At 43.1% G+C, this 16,457-nt stretch overlaps 1 protein-coding gene across 4 annotated transcripts in view; it reads right to left on the reverse strand.

Annotated features, from left to right (window-relative positions):
* G6PD (glucose-6-phosphate dehydrogenase) overlaps positions 1-16,457 on the reverse strand; it is a 42,610-nt gene that overhangs the window by 22,845 nt on the left and 3,308 nt on the right. The window contains exons 1-3 of one of the 4 annotated variants that reach the window (XM_087710933.1): positions 5,394-5,469; positions 4,002-4,030; positions 3,596-3,741 (exon numbers count right to left, since the gene is read on the reverse strand). In XM_087710933.1, coding sequence (XP_087567059.1) covers positions 3,596-3,741; positions 4,002-4,030; positions 5,394-5,449 — 231 coding nt within the window. In that variant the 5' untranslated portion in view covers positions 5,450-5,469. Of the gene's footprint in view, positions 1-3,595; positions 3,742-4,001; positions 4,031-5,393; positions 5,510-16,457 lie in introns of those variants that run through there. The other 3 variants (XM_087710935.1, XM_087710934.1, XM_087710936.1) reach the window with 3 other exon arrangements.

The raw sequence follows: 16,457 nt of genomic DNA on the forward strand, positions 1-16,457 counted from the left end.
ATCAGAAACAGAAGTTCACTAGAAAGGAACGGATGGAGTTGCCCAGAAGACAAACTTCCTTCTTTGACTTAAGGAGAGTGGCACACTTTAATTCCTTCATGACTCAGCAGGGACTAGAGTTTCTCCTTCTGCTTAGTTCACTACTCAGTGGTCTTTTCTCTCACCCTTCCAATCTGCTGCAATCTTGCTGTGGGAAGTTATCATCCAGCCCTCTCCCAGAAAAAATGAAATAATCCTAGGAAATATTGAAAAGGCAGAATATTTCTCTGGATGTGAAAAGAAAGAAACATGCTTTAAAAGACAGAATAGTTGCCTGTAGCTTCCTGCCCATCTACACTTTGTCAATAGGCCATTGAGAAGGCCAGGCTAGCCCACTTTACATAATAAAGACTTCTCCACTGCAGCTGTAGGGGGAAGGGATATTACTCAACTCTCCACATGGCATCTGAGAACTCATCTATGGATTCAAAACAGCCTAGAGAGTAGCCCCCTGCATGGCACCATGGGAGTCTGACAACCAATCAGAATTCATTTATTACACAGGAAACAGAGAGGTGGGACTAAACAGGGTATAAAAAGCCTAGCAAGCCCCTTCCTCATCCCTTCTCTTCTTCTCCATCAACATTGAAGCATGTGATCACCTTTTCTGTTCAGGGCTCAAGCCATGTGTTCCTGTCCACCAATAAACCATCTTTCCAAGCAGCCTCCATGTCTCCAGTGTCTTTTTCCCCACTTGGAGCTGAACCCAGAAGGACATTTCTTTCAACATTGCAATTCACAAGCCTCACCATTACAATAATAAAAAATAAAAAAACTTGTAATGAAGGAGGAAGCCATTTCTTTTGCCCCCCCCGCCCCCTTTATAGATTTTTTTTTCATTTTGCCTTCCCCTTTTTCTGCACTTCCTACTTTTTTTCTGCATTAATATTCTCTTTGGTTCGCATGCCTTTTTTTTAATCTTTGTGTTTTTAAACTTCAGTAAATATTATTTAAAAAGCAAGATTTAAAAAAAAACCACATAGCCACACCCATGCCATTATAAAGTTCAAATAAAGCACAGGACCATTTTAAGACATACTGTGCAGGTTACCAAACCACAAGGTTCAGATGCAATCCAAAGGATATTAAACACAGGCGGTATTTGGCAGGGAAGAATTTCAGGAAGGGCCACTTTTGTGGAATGCCGTGTAACACTCAGAAGAATCATTGGTTGGTTGTCATGATCATTGGGTGTCTACAAGAGAGGCCCTGATGAATGGAAAAGCAAAGTTTTTTTATAGAAGGGCTAGACAGCGGTGAATCCTAAGGATTTCATTAGCTGGCCAGTTTGAGGAAACTAGGCAGATCCTTATCAGTCTACCTGGGGTTATTCTATTGTTAGGCAAAATGGACCTCTCAGGAGGCAGCAGAAGTGAGGAAGCCCCTTGTTAAAGATGATGGCTGTTGAGGTCACGAGCTGATGGAGAATGAAAGATTGCAATTCTTTTGTAAGGGATTTTTTTGAGGCTTCTATTCTCTGGTTTGATTGGATTTCAGGCGCTTTGTCTGGGGCAGAAAGGGTCAATTTGGGCCTGATGGGATTAGGCAAAGAATGGAATTTGTGCTTGACACCACCTCACTCTAATATCTAAAAAGTGGGGGTTAGGGGGAAGTAATGGATGCAGTCTCCATTATGTTTGATGGGTTTCTTTTTTCTACCACAGCTAGCAAAGCTTGTGCATTATAGAGAGATCCAATTGAATAACTAAAGTGCCTAGGGATAGAATAAAGCCACACTCACCTTCAACAGTGATGTAAGTGCATACACAAGGCTTACACAACGTTTATCTTCAGGATACTTTTGGCTTTACTTAATAGCTCCATCTCTCCTTCTTTGGTATTATGATTACCTTCTCCATCAAAGTAGCATGATTTTTAACCCTAGCCCCAAATCTGGAACTTGCTATGTTTGTTGAATTACAGCTATAAATCATCACACCATACATGGCTGGGCAAGATGGGAATTGTAGTGCAATAGAGCGCCAGTTTGGGGGTTGTAACATAATACTTAAATTCTGAGCATGTGCAACATATTTTTCTTTTGCATGCGCAACTTCATCTTCTCTTTACAAAATTGAAGAGGCTCTCTAAGGTTTATGGCAGGATTATTTTATGTTTCTCTCCCCAGCTTACATTAAATGTGTTGTACAGGATCTGTAACAGTTTAATTTTTTGTGTATTTTCTAGCAATATCCTCATAGTATCTCCAAACTCTAATTACTACTCTTTTTTAATCATGTTCAGATTTAGTTTCTCATCGAGAAGAATAATCTAGCCTTGGCTAATATATAACTAAATAAAATGCCAACTACAAAATTTGAAAAATATTATGAAAAGACTCACAGTACATTCTTAAGAATTTCGCTTGGTGAGAGAAATAGTTATTCTTATTGGAATTGCTCCTGAATGGTATTACACAGCCTGGCAAGCTAAGACACTTAGAATACGGATTTTGAATGAAGAGGAAAAGTGATGAAAAGTAATTAAAACAATCTAACACAGTAGAAATGAGCCATAACTGCAGGTATCCGAACTGTAGTATAATACCAATTAGTGTTTGAGGGGAAAGGGGTGAGGAAGAGGGATGTTTTCTCTTAAAACACTTTTTTCTGGGTATGCCTTTTTTAAATTAATGACTATATTTCATTTCAACCTTTCGTCTAGTGAAAAAAAATTATTTTTTGTAAGGTGGGTATTCTGTTCCCTTCCCACTCCTTTTTTTTTTTTTTTTTGCTTTTTGTGTTGCTTTCCCAAAAAATAAACTAACAGAAGAAAAAAAGAAAAGATTGTCCTCTGCTGGAACATGTCTGTGCACTATAAGTACATAACATTTCGTATTTATAATTTAAAAGACTAAGAAGCACATTCACCTTTGTAGGAAGATTGGGCTGATTTTTACAGTATCTCACTCAGCAAACCCAAAGTATGTTTGGATTAATTACCTGGCCCTTAAACACCCTTCCAGCAACAAGGGCTGTTGATCACACTTCACACTTGTGCTGAGTTCTACAACCACACTGTCTTTACAAATATCCTTATAAATGGCAGAAAGGCAAGATGCTATGTACTAATGAGCAGTTTGGTTGTTTTACCTATGACTAATTTGAGGCCCATTTAAGTCGGCAGGCACAAAGTCTGCATCACACACCCCTCCTTCCATTTCTGGAAGAGCGATGCTAAACCTGAGGCCAGGTGTGTACAAGCAGGACAAAGAAGGATCAATATATTAGAGGACTGTGATTTTGGATGTACAGGATGGACAAATTAATTCAAAGGAATTGTTTTTCCAGTGCAGTCCTTTTATAGCAGGGGATGTACGACCAATTACAAAACTGTAATCAAAGCAGAATCTCTGTGACAAATCCCCACTTTCCCCCCTATAAAATGGAGAGAATTACTTATATTTCTGGCACCCACACGGCAGGATTGAGTGAGCAGAAAAATGCCCATGTCGCTAAACTATAGCATAACATCGTAAACTTAAAACTTCTTGGATTTATAATTACAACAGACATGCTCCATGAAATCCTGCTCAGCCCAGAGAAAAGAAACTCACCGAAGCTCCAAAGATGATGAAGATGTGGGTATCCGATTTGTGGAAGTCATTCCCCTGGCTGAGCTCTTCACGGAACATCCCACAGATGTCAGCTTCAGAAAGCTCGGGGAGTGGCAGGCGGCGACTCATGTTGGCAGTATTGTTTCCTGAGGAAAAAAAAAAGGGGGGCATGGACAGGTAAAACTCCTCCCACCTTGATGCCCGCCCCATCCGAAAAGTGTTATACCCAGGTGAACAACCCTCTCCATTCCTCAGTGGCGGTTGAATGCCAGGCCAGCTAGGCTGATCTCCAAGCCACAAGTCTCAACTTGCAGTAGGAAGTTCAGCTTAGCTCCGTCCACTGCAATTTCTGGCAAGGATGCATTGTGCAAGGGGTTTGTCCACTGGTTCCCATGTACATACATACCTTGGCCTGAGCTCCTGCTGTTTGGCCGGCTGATCCAAGGAAATTAAAAACAAAAGGCTAATTGTATAAACGGAGTGACTTACTTCTCTTTAAAAAAAAATAATACTTGCAGATTACTACTAAAGTTGCATAACTTTTTTTTTTTAAAGTAACAGGCAGTGGGGATGCAAGAAAAAAAAACGAGGAAGTGAGTGAATTTCCCGGTAAGATAGAAAGCACAGCAGCACTCCATAAAACGCACCGAACGATCCGCTTCCTGGAGCTGAGACTCTGCTTAATGCAGTGTTTCTCAACCTTGGTGACTTGAAGTCCTGTGGACTTCAACTCCCAGAATCCCCCAGCCAGCTGTGCGAGCAAGAATCTTGCTCCGAAGACTTAAGTCCTTTTAAGGTGGGCTTGGAATTGCAGAAGCCTCGAGAGATCTAGCATTGCTTTCCCGGAACTCCCCCCGGGCAGCACTCCAAAGACCATGCTGCTGGCTGGGGGATTCTGGGAGTTGAAGTCCACAGGACTTAAAAGTCGCCAAGCTTGAGAAACACTGGCTTAATGTTTGCAAGCAGATTAGCCGAGAGATCTTAGGGAAGATCTTACATTGCGTTCCTCCACCAGTGAGGAACAGAGGATTTACTTTCAGGTCTGGTCGTCCATCTGGGCTCCTACTACTCTTCCTTAACCCCCCCTCCCTCCCTCTTCATCCCTAGCCGGAGCTAAGCATCCTTTCTCTTCCTCGCCTCCAGGGCTTCGCTTTATCCAGTGTTTCTCAACCTTGGCAACTTGAAGATGTCCGGACTTCAACTCCCAGAATTCCCCCAGCCAGCATTCAGGTAGAAACAATTCAGTGTCTAGGACAGTGTTTCTCAACCTTGGCAACTTGAAGATGTCCGGACTTCAACTCCCAGAATTCCCCAGCCAGCATTCACGTAGAAACAATACAGTGTCTAGGACAGTGTTTCTCAACCTTGGCAACTTGAAGATGTCCGGACTTCAACTCCCAGAATTCCCCAGCCAACAAATGCTGGCTGGGGAATTCTGGGAGTTGAAGTCCGGACATCTTCAAGTTGCCAAGGTTGGGAAACACTGGCGCAGGGACGGGTGGAGGAGTGGTGAGGGACGCATGCTTTACTCAGCCGCAAAAGGGGGTCCCGGTAGTTTCGCACGCGGGGAAACTTTCGCTACCCCTCCTCCGGTCTCCCCTTGCACCCCCCTCCTCTCCTTCTATAGGTAGGGGAGAAAACCTCCGGCGGGCACCGAAGACAAGGAAGAGGGAATAAATTCGGGTTTTTCCTTTTTTTCCCCTACAAGGCTTTGCAAACCTCAGTTCCACCAACACCTCCACCCCTTTGATCCGGGCTTCTCTTCCGGCCGCCGCCCACCCCCTGGAGCCCCAAGTACCTGCTCCCAGTCTCGGCTGAAGCTGCTCGACTTCTCCCGCTGGCGGAGCTCCCCATCCCCCGCCCCCTTGGCTCCTCCGGCGGCTGGCTAGCGGCCTCGCCCGCCCTTTGCAAGCCCAACCCTCTCCTCCCGAGTCGGATCTGCCGGTTCCCAAGCGCCGGAGCCAATCGAGGGAGCCGGCAAATGCTTGGCCGCTTGAGCTGCTTCCGCACGGTGGGCCGAGCCTCCTTCCAACAACAAGCCTGTTTCGCGGGGATGAGATGGGGCGGGCAAGGGGGGACTTATCTTAGGCAATGCGCTAGCGTTTCTCAACCTAGGCAACTTGAAGATGTCCGGACTTCAACTCCCAGAATTCCCCAGCCAGCATTCGCTGGCTGGGGAATTCTGGGAGTTGAAGTCCGGACATCTTCCAAGTTGCCTTGGTTGAGAAACACTGCGCTAGAGGCAATGCGGGCAAGAGTCTTGCTCCGAAGTCCCTTTAAGGTGGGCTTGGAATTGCAGAAGCCTCGAGAGATCTGGCATTGCTTTCCCGGAACTCCCCCCGGGCAGCACTCCAAAGACCATGCTGCTGGCTGGGGATTCTGGGAGGAAGTCCAGCACGTGGGTAGAGGGGGAGGCTAGGGCCGCCCTCTACGGTGGAGTCGCCTTCCCTTCGTTAACAAGAAGCGAGGAAGCTGGATATAAGTAATAAATGATTCTGTTACAAACATTTAATGATAATGATAATGATGAAATGATAAAACCTATAGTTAATGACATATATGTGTACTGGCTTAATATAAGGAATTTGGATAGAAATTGCCAATAATGATTTGGGGGGGAAAAGTTTAGAAATTTAAATAATCAAATTTTTATCTTGAATATGTTATAAAGGTATAATGTTATTGGATATATGAAAGTAGATAACAAAAAAATTAACTAAGCTTTTTAATTAGTAAGTAGTAGTTTATAGATGGTTATGTTAAAAAATAATTGACAAGGGCAATATATATATGTGTGTGTGTGTGTGTGTGTGTGTCTTTTTTTTTTTTATTTGTGCTGATAAATAAATAAAGGGAGACTAGTATAGATCTATTTCAAGCTATTTAGCTCTCATCAGCTAGCCATACCCTTACTGGGATTTGAACCTGTCCTATATTGCATCTCAGGCAAACTTAGCCATTACGCCACAGGTCTCCTCCTTATCAGATTTTTACAACCCCTGGTAAGCCCCAATTATGGGAGGAAGCTAACTGCTTCCAACATCTGTCAATCGGCTCGTCCATCACGACAGAAACCCAATATTTTTACTGTTGCCTTTGTTACATTTATGTTTCAAGGTTCAAATCCCAGTAAGGGTATGGCTAGCTGATGAGAGCTAAATAGCTTGAAATAGATCTATACTAGTCTCCCTTTATTTATTTATCAGCACAAATTAAAAAAAAAACATACATACATACATACATACATACATACATACATACATATATATATATATGTTGGTTTGATGAGAAGAAAATAGATATAACAGTAAAGGGTTTTTTGTTAACCATTATTAATTATAACAGCTAACAATGGAATGATAAGGATAAGGGATACAGTTAATGATACCTACATGTACTATCATAATAAAAGGAATGTGGACACACACACACAAACATTTGGGAAAGTGGACGCTTGTGCAAGTGAGATCATATGTACCTGACATATAAGGGAGGTTAGGAATTCCAACCCAAAATAGATCAATCTTTCAGCGCTCCAAAGTCTGAGGTTTGTTGCAATAAATCACTTAGCTGTATTTTTAGAAGGAAGTCTGCCAGGGAGAAAGTGGACTTATGAAAAGCTACTATGGTATGTGTCTTCCTTTAGGATCTATGGCAGTGTTTCTCAACCTTGGCCACTTGAAGATGTCTGGACTTCAGACATTCGCTGGCTGGGGAATTCTGGGAGTTGAAGTCCAGACATCTTCAAGTGGCCAAGGTTGAGAAACACTGATCTATGGAGATTCTCAGTCATCCAGGCCACGGCTGTCTCAAAGATCTTTTTTTCAAAAGGCAACTGGGGTTGGTTTGTTTTTTAAAAAGAGGTTTCACTCCTCATCCAAGGAACCTCTTCAGTTCTGATGTTCTCAGTCAGAATTTTATCACTCAGCCCTCTCCCAGAGAAAATGAAATATCCTAGGAAATATTGAAAAGGCAGAATATGTCTCTGGATGTGAAAAGAAAGAAACGTGTTTTAAAAGACAGAATAGCTGCCCGTAGCTTCCTGCCCATCCCCACTTTGTCAATGGGCCATTAAGAAGGCCAAGCTAGTCCACTTTACATACTAAAGGCTTCTCCACTTCAGCTCCAGGGGGGATGGGATTAAAGCATGATAATATTGGCCCTTTACTCAACTGACCACATGGCAGCTGAGAACTCAAGCAAACCTGAATTCAAAACGCAGCCTAGAGAGTTGCCCCTGCATGGCCCTATAGCTGGCTGGGGAATTCTGGGAGTTGAAGTCCATAGGACTTAAAGTCACCAAGGTTGAGAAACACTGATCTAGTCCAACACCATCAACACCCCCGGCCAAGCAGGAGACCCTATCTACACGATTTCTGACAGATGGCTGTCCAGTCTCTTCTTGAAAGCTTCCAGTGATGAAGCTCCCACAATTTCCAAAGACAACTTTTGTTCCATGGGTTGATTCCTCTCACTGTCAGAAAATTTCCAGGTTGAATCTCTCCTTGGTCATTTTCCATCCCTTATTCCTTGTCTGGCCTTCAGGTGCTTTGGAAAATAGCTTGACCCCCCTCCTCTCTGTGGCAGCCCCTCAAATATTTAAGACTGCTATCATGTCTCCCCTAGTCCTTCTCTTCACTAGACTAGCCATGCCCAGTGTAACCGTTCTTCATATGTTTTAGTCTCCAGTCCCCTAATCATCTTGGTTGCTCTTCTCTGCACTCTTTCTAGAATCTCAACATCTTTTTTATATTGTGGTGACCAAAACTGGATGCAATATTCTAGGTGTGGTCCTCCTAGTAAGGCTTAATTTAACAGTCGTGGCAAAAGAGGTCGTAAAATCCTGCATGACTCAGTTAATAACTGCCCTACTTACCAATTGGGAAATTCTGCTCCCGATCATGGTCATAGGTTGAGGTCTAATTGGATCTCTGTAGCAATCACAGAGGCAGTACCTCGAGGGTTCACACATGATGCTAAGGAAATTTGCTAAGCTTGTTTTTTGAACAGGCTACACTGGCCTGGATTTATTCAGTTTATTGAGTCAGAAAGTTCTCTGTGTGTGGGGTGTGTGTGTGTTGGAGTAGTTTAACAAGTTGCGTAAACGTAGCCATCTTTTGTATTGTAGTATATTTGCTGATAATTAAATATCAAGCAGGTTGCCTTTCTACAGTAGGGACAGAATCAAACAGGGTGTGTGGGAATTGGCAAGATATCTAAGTGACCTGATCTCCCCAAAACAAAGAACAGCTTTCTTCAGAGCCAGATTTAACATTCGTCCTTCAGCACTCCTCCAGGGCAGGTATAAGAGAATACCAATAGCCGAACGCGTTTGTATATGTGGTAAAGGAGAAGTGGAAGATAATTCACATGTTCTAATACACTGCGAGCTATACAGAGCTTGTAGGTCTGCACATATTCTCCCCTTATTAGAGAGATTGCCAGGGAGGGCAGACCATTTTTATCTAGGCTTCCTCCTCCAGGACACTAACCCGGTTACCACGTATGCACTGGCAAAGTTCTGTGCTGCTGCAATGTCCATAAGAAAAAAATTGGCTACAGAAGTATAGTTATCATCTTGTACCAATTATCTGGACATGCCTTTAACAATCTTTGGACCATTATGTTATTATCCACTTTTAATGTCAATACTTTTTAATTATATTTTAATGTTAGTATTTTTAATATAGTGTAAAAACAAATGTATATTGCTGGTCTTTGACCGTAATAAAGATCTTTCTTACTTACTTACTTACTTACTTACTTACTTACTTACTTACTTACTTACTTACTTACTTACCGTATATACTCGAGTATAGGCCGACCCGAATATAAGCCGAGGCACCTAATTTTACCACAAAAAACTGGAAAAGTTATTGACTCGAGTATAAGCCTAGGGTGGGAAATGCAGCAGCTACCGGTAAATTTCAAAAATAAAAATAGATACCAATAATGTTTTTGAATATATTTATTTCAAAGAAAAACAGTAAACTAGCGGTGTATTCAATGAAATACTTCACTCACCTCATGATGCTGATGTCCCGCTGTGATGATGATGTCCCGCCTCCTATGACACACGGCACAGTGATTCCTATCATTGGATCCCTGTACCAGAGGAGGTGGGACATCGCTATGTGGCTGCTTGCCATAACAAGGAGGAGGTGGGACATTGTTGCAGAGCGGCAGGAGTGGGAGGAAGGGGAATCGTAAGACAGCCCTGCATTACATTAGAACGTGAGGAGGGGGGATGGTGCGGTGCGCGCTGCGCGGCAAACTGACACAGAGGGAGGGGAAACGCACAGGGGCACTGGGCCATTCACGAGCGTCACCCAGCGGCATGGCCCCGCCCCTTTCTCTCCTCCATTTCGGGCAAATTTTTCACTGACTCGAGTATAAGCCGAGGCGGCTTTTTTCAGCCCAAAAAGTGGGCTGAAAAACTAGGCTTATACTTGAGTATATACAGTACTTACTTAAATATCAAGCTACTTTTACATCTGCCTAGTACAGAGCTTGCCCAGTATTTTTCCTAGCTTGTGAACCCAGATAGCATGATTTAGAATCATGTTTTGTGACCCAGTACAGAGTCCTCCAAAGTGGTCAGTATTGGCCCCAGGGGTTGGTGGAGTTATTGGCTACGATTATTACTCACAATACCATAAGTTAAAGTAGAAATTATTACATTATTTTATTATAATAAATGTCTGGGGATCAATAAGCAGTCTGAAACTTTATAAAAGGGTTGCCGAGCTGAAAACTTTTGAGGGCCCCCAGTCTAGCACAACATGTCAACCCAGTCATTGTGTCTTACGTAAGGCAATTTGGTTAAAAAATATCCCATTCAATTTTATTTCATTTGTTTATATCCCCCTTTTATTATTTTAATAGATAACTCAGGCAGCGAACATGCAGCCGCGCGAGCGATTGTGGGTGCACCTAGGTACACCCACGTTACACCTATCCTCCGCGAGCTGCACTGGCTGCCCATTGGTCTCCGGACTCGCTTCAAGGCGCTAGTTGTTACTTATAAAGCCCTACATGGCATTGGACCTGGGTACCTGAGAGACCGCCTCCTGCCAATTACCTCCCAAAGTCCAATTCGATCGCACAGGTTCTCACGGGTTCCATCGGCCAGCCAATGCCGGCTGGCCACCCCCCGGGGGAGAGCCTTCTCTGTTGCTGCTCCGGCCCTCTGGAACGAGCTCCCCGTGGAGATCCGGACCCTTATTACCCTCCCAGCCTTCCGTAAAGCTACTAAGTCCTGGCTGTTCCGGCAGGCTGGGGGCTGTTAAAGCCCCCAGCCCCGTTTTAATTGCGACTGTTGTGGATTTTAAAATCTGTTTGTATTGTCTTATTTATTCCCTCCCCTGTTTATTGTGAGCCGCCCGGAGTCCTTCGGGAGTGGGCGGCATACAAAACCAATAAACCTAAACATAATGAATGCTCTTTCCCCCTATTTTCCATACAACGACCATCCTGTGAGGTGGGTTGGGCTGAAAGAGAGCGAGCGACCCAGAGTCATCCAACCAGCTTTCATGCCTCAGTCAAGACTAGAATTCACTGCCTCCTAGTTTCTAGCCTGGTGCCTTAGACACTAGACTAGATCAATAGGCTTCCCATAGATTTGTATAATCCATGAAACTGATTATAATTCCTGTTTCAAGATATGTTGCCGCTGCATCGCTTGACTTTGCTGAAGTCGTTCTGCCTTCTGATGGTAACAGAGGTATGTGTAGTTATTTGATGAAGTACAATCTTGTTCTTCCTTTTATTCAGGGCAACAGAACAGAAAATGTTTGTTCGGGTCAATTTATTTTAGTTTGAGTAAGAATGCAATAGTAAGGAAGTGATTAGTCCCTAAATTATGTGCCCACATGGAAGATTAATCCTAGATACCTAGACAGATTAGGATTGAATTTATTTTGTACAATTATTCATTCTTAATTATTTTCTTCTCTCTCAGAAATAAACCTCCTTTTTATGTGGACATCATTATTGTTTTGTAGTATTTTCTGCAAAACTGAGTAAAATAGTAATTACATCTGACCCAGGGGTGGGTTCCTGCCAGTTCTAACCTCTCCTATAGAAGAGGTTCCACAAATCTACAGTGCCGTTTAGAACCGGTTCCAGCTCCCTCCCCTCCGCCCGTCCGTACATCATCAAGATGAAGAGCGAGAGGAAGAATTCTGGGAGTTGAAGTCCACAAGTCTTAAAGCTTTCAAGTTTGAACACCCCTGGGTTTTTTTTTTCTAAAGGGTTAGGGATGCGAGGGTCTAGTAACTTGACAGCTTTAAGACTTGTGTGCTTCAAATGCCAGAGTTTCTGAGCCAACATTTTGGTTGCTAAGCAAGAGCGTTGTTAAGTGAGGAGTCTCACATTTTACAAGTTGGCCACACTCACCCAGTCACATGACTGCCAAGCCACTCCCACTCAGTCACCTGGCTGGCAAGCCACTCCCACTCGACCATATGGCTGGCAAGCCACTCCCACAAAGCAGGCCACACCTACAAGAGGTTGTAAAAAAATTTGAAACCCACCACTGATCTGACCATAGATTTTTTAGTGCTGTATGTAGCTCAAGCTATGTACAAAGGTAGATGAATAAATGGCAAAGATGTTTTGGAGCGTGAATATATTTCTCCTGGAAAAGAGAGAGCAAATTCTACAGGGAAGTTCAGATTTTAGAAGGAACCATATTGTGAACTCTTGAGAAATCTTGTAAAGCAACCTTCCTCATATCTAAGTAAAGCGGTAGAACAGGAAACAGCTGACGGTCTTTTCTCAATTTCTCAGTGCAAATCTTGTTGCACAACCTTCACTTCTGCTTCTGGAATGCAGTTTGTTTAACTTTTGGGTGCCTAAGAGAAGAAGTGATTGACTGCATCTAATTTCGAGCGTTTTGCAAAGGACCATGTCCTTCGGAACAATATCCTATGGATCTAATTGGTCGATTTTAGGCTCCAGTGTGCTTATTAGTGGTTCCACCACAAATGCGCGAACGACAAAAGCGCGCCTGACTAAACCGCGGTGACAAAACCGCGCCGACGAATGAGCGCTGAAGCGTGCCAACAACAGCGCGCCGACAGAAGCGCGCTGTAACCCTAAACCTAAACCTAACCCTAAACCTAACCTTAACTTAAATCGCGCTACTGTCGGCGCGCTGCTGTCGGCACGCTTTTGACATCGCGGTTTTAGTGCCGCGGTTTTGTCGGTGCGCTTTTGACGTTCGCGCATTTGTCGGGTCACGCTTATTAGTATTCCAATAAACTTCAAGATAGCAATTGAATAAGGTCATCTATTGGAAACCCAGAAGGGTGCCTTCTCTGTAGTAGCACCTACCATCTGTCATAAGGTTCCCCTGTCCCTGAAATCCAGGTGGCCCCCACCTCTGCTCTTCCAGGCTTTTTACATAAGGGAGAGTGAGACCCCCTTACTTCATCATGCTTGCCATCTTCCCCCCCCTCCTTTTTAGATTTTATTGTAATGTCCCCTGAAAAAAAAAATCAGTTATGCCCTAAATGTAAACATATGACTGTCAATGTATATATTGAATATTAAATGTAAATGTATATATTTACATTTAAACACATTCAGATTGCAGTCAGTTCTGTTGAAAACATTCTGCAAAAGTGAATTCAGAGCATTGCAGGCCCAAGCAAAACGATCCAGGAATAAAACTGGAAACAGCAGAAGCCTATTATCAATATAAAGGTAGACCAAGAAACGGATGCTATATTCCACAATTTGGGGGCTTTATCACCATCTTGCATTTATGACCAGTTGTAGTGTTTTGCAGTCACGTGATCACAATTTGCACTTGCGCTATTATGACTGTGTGACTTGATTTATTATGACCATTGTAAAAACGATTGCAAAATTGGGTCCAGTCAGCTGATGACTTGCAATGACTCAAAAGGGAAATTCCAGTCCTAATTGTAGTTGTTAAGTGTATCGCAATATCACAACGTGACAGACAAGAGAGAACCTGTTTTGTCCTTCCAGTACAACTGTGAGGGGGGCAACAGTGGCATGCAGAATTCTCCCAGTATCACTTTTTAAAATCATCCCTGTAGAAATAGGAACAGAAAAATCAAAAGCAATCCCTCATACCCCACCTCTTCCTTAAGTGTGCATTTCAAGAAGACACTGCAGTCAGTAATATAAAAAGCTACCAACAGATCCAGAACGTCACACTTATCTACTTCCCGGTGAAAAGCCTCTTTTAGGATGACAAGAAATCTTCATGCTTACTTCCAGGTTACACAAAGGCTAAAAAGGATCAAGATAATTTGTTTAAGCTAAGAGCTATCGGAACTGGAATGCCGCTATCTTTTCTATTAGCTTAGGTAAATGTGAACGCTAGCCCCTAGTTGTTGAAAGATGGATTTCTTAATCATAGACCTCACTGATGACCCCTATAAGGTAGTAGGAAATTCCACCTGCAAGAATAAACTGAAAGGTCATTGGTCTGATCCTTTCATAGAGCCAAGGTGGCGCAGTGGTTAAATGCAGCACTGCAGGCTACTGCTAGATCAGCAGGTCAGCGGTTCAAATCTCACCGGCTCAGGGTTGACTCAGCCTTCCATCCTTCCGAGGTGGGTAAAATGAGGACCCAGATTGTTGGGGGCAATATGCTGACTCTCTGTAAACCGCTTAGAGAGGCCTGAAAGGCCTATGAAGCGGTATATAAGTCTACTGCTATTGCTATTGCTATATTGCTATATTCATAGTCCTGGATTCTATGGCAACCTTTGATACTGTAGACGAGGACATATTTTTTTTATCTTTTTATTTTATTTTATTTTATTTTTGTTACATAGACAACATAATCACATAACAATAGAAAAAGAAAGGCAGAGGGAAAAGAAAAGAAAAAAAAACACACACACACAAAGGAAAAAAAAAAACCATCATCCCATACAGTATGTCATTTGATTACAGGTGCATCCCTACTACGTTTCCCCCCATACACACACCCCTATCTCTCTGTTATATATTTAATAGACACCACAATAACCTAGGGTTTAAAAAAAAAAAAGGGAAAAAACCCCAAAAAGGTGGGGGGAAACCCATCATCACATGCAGCATGTCATTTGGTTACAAGTGTTTTAACATCAGCATCTTCAAATAATATTTACCGTCTCAAATGTTTCATCTAATATAACTAAAGGCCTCATTTTCATTCTACAATATATATTCAGTTAACATTAGCATTATTTTCCCCCAGAAAGTATACTTATATTTATTGTTAACCTTGCATTTCATACCTTCAAACAGAGATCTTATTCCTTCATTTTTCAACAAAACGTCGCTGCCTATATATACCAGTTTTCATTTGTTCCCCTATTAGAATTGCTTTATCAGCAGCGAAATATCATTATAATAAGTTCTTAACCTTATACATTATATCCCCAGACCTTATATTAATTCTTCATTGTGTCATTGTTAGATTATTTCACAGCATAATTATATCATCATTTACTATCTTCAATTAAAGCATAAGTATATCATTTTTCATTTCCAAAGTTTTTTTTCCCCCCTAGCCATCGATAAAACAAATCCCATATCTTATAAAATTGTTCATCCTCTTGCTCTCTAATTTCAAATGTCAATTTACTCCTTTCAGCACAGTCCATTATTTCTCGGATAACTTCTTTAGATGAGGACATATTATTGGAGTCTTTAATGGGCTTTCTGAGCCAAGCTGGGGAAGGATCCTACATTCAAATAGTGACCTGTTCTGACCCCCCTCGTCCTACACCAAAGCACGAGACAAAGATACTGCAAGGATTTATTCACACAGACAGGACCTTGGCAGCAATCCAGCACAATCCAAGCCTTGGCAGCAATCCAGCACAGACTAACCTTGGCAGCAATCCAGCCTGCCAAGCTAGCCACGAAAAGTTCTCCAACTTTAGTGAATATGTTGACTCCTGCAAAAGGGTGTGTGTACAATCATTCCTTTTATACGCTTCAAGGTGCTACTTGTCACCTACAAAGCCCTTCATGGTAGTGGATCTGGGTACTTGAGAGACCGCCTACTGCCGATCACCTCCACTCGACCAATTAGATGCCATAGATTAGGCCTCCTCCGAGTCCCATCTGCCAGTCAATGTCGACTGGCAACCACGCGGAGGAGAGCCTTCTCGGTGGCAGCTCCGACCCTATGGAACGATCTCCCCGTGGAGATTCGTACCCTCACCACCCTCCAGGCCTTCCGCAAAGCCCTTAAAATCTGGCTATCCCGTCAGGCCTGGGGTTAAAGACCGTAACCCACCTGAATTGTATGAATGTTGTGCTTTTAATGATGTACTGTCTTATGTGTTAATTTGTTTGTTTTCCCCTCCTTTCGAATTGTAAGCCGCCCTGAGTCCCCCCCCAGGGAAAAGGGCGGCATATAAATAAACTACTCATACTCATACTCATAGTCTTGAGAGGAGCCTAATTACCACCAGCCGAGTGCAATTACCTCCTGTAACTGCGCAACTGTTCCTTACACCTATTAGCTCTTCGGTGCCGGGCATCCAGGAACAACTTCCTTGACTCCTCCCCACTGCTCCAATGCATGACATCTGGATCACACTCCCTTGTCTCTTCCCCACTGGTTCAAGGCTCAGGTGCCTCCTGGTGGCCAACTAGCCTCTCTGCGCCCTGCTCGGAGTCGGAACCCTGTCCAGGGTCCTCCGCATCCTCCAGAGCCGACTCATAGGGCCCCTCGCTGTCGGAGTCTGGTGGCAGCTCCGACAGCTCCTGCTGGGCCACAACAGTGACCTAAACATTTATTTATATCCCACTGTCTTCACTTTTTTAAATAAATAATTCAAAGTGGCAAACAAACCTAATACTCCTTCCTCCTCTTATTTTC

This window comes from Thamnophis sirtalis, unplaced genomic scaffold (assembly GCF_051295495.1).
Source record: "Thamnophis sirtalis isolate CommonGarterSnake01/CBP01778 unplaced genomic scaffold, rThaSir2_p1.2 scaffold_3, whole genome shotgun sequence".
NCBI lineage: Eukaryota > Metazoa > Chordata > Lepidosauria > Squamata > Natricidae > Thamnophis > Thamnophis sirtalis.